Genomic DNA, 881 nt, shown 5'->3' on the forward strand with positions numbered 1-881 from the left:
GTAGGAGACAGGAAGACAAAGATCTCCCTGCTATTTATTTAGGAATCATAAAACAATTACAAACGAATGGAACGTGGGACTGCAACCCCTCGAACATCTTCATCAACTAACAAAACCATATCACCCGGAACCAACTCCAGCAATTGAAAACCCAAAGGTAACGTCAAAGCATAGTCGGCTAGGGCATCTGCAAGACGGTTTGCCTCTCTATACACATGTGTGAAATAGATTATCCAGCCCCTAGATAAAAAGCCATCGCACAAGCGTGCCAAGAAAGATAGGAGATGAGACTCACCACCAATTTTGAATCCACCTCAACCTCTAACCTTCGAATGTTCTTCCCCCATGCTATGTGAATTCCATAATAAACCCCGACTATCACGAAACAAGGCTTCAAGGGTGAGCCAGAGATCATGAGCAGTGGAATTGGCTTTGAGAATGGTGTCGAGACCATGTCGGGACCGCTGGCTACCGCGACTGTCACCACGACCGCTCCCACGAATGACAAGCCTTATGGCATCGCCCAGATCCGGGCTTACGTACCGATTCAGCTTGATCTCAAGAAGTTGAACTATGATGTTTGGCGTGAGCTCTTTGAGACTCACTGCAGCAGTTTTGGTGTTCTCGGACACCTTAACAGATCCTCTGCCCCGTCCCCCGACGATGAGAAGCAGTGGAAAGAACGAGACGATCTCGTGAAGATGTGGATCTACGGCACCGTGTCAGAGCAGCTTCTCGACACCATTCTCAAAACCAAGTCCACCGCTCGTGATCTCTGGCTCACCCTTGAAGCCTTGTTTCGTGACAACAAAGAAGCTCAATCAATTCAGTATGACAATGATAGACAGGTTTTCACCCAGGGTATCAATCCCCTATGCAGT

At 47.9% G+C, this 881-nt stretch overlaps 1 protein-coding gene across 1 annotated transcript in view; it reads left to right on the forward strand.

The window, feature by feature from the left end:
• The window catches only part of LOC104748752, a 6,530-nt gene continuing 6,101 nt past the window's right edge, over positions 453-881 (forward strand). The window contains exon 1 of the mRNA XM_010470349.1: positions 453-848. Within this exon, the coding sequence (XP_010468651.1) occupies positions 453-848 (396 nt within the window). The remainder of the gene's footprint in view (positions 849-881) is intronic.

Source organism: Camelina sativa, chromosome 15 (assembly GCF_000633955.1).
Source record: "Camelina sativa cultivar DH55 chromosome 15, Cs, whole genome shotgun sequence".
NCBI classification, from domain to species: domain Eukaryota; kingdom Viridiplantae; phylum Streptophyta; class Magnoliopsida; order Brassicales; family Brassicaceae; genus Camelina; species Camelina sativa.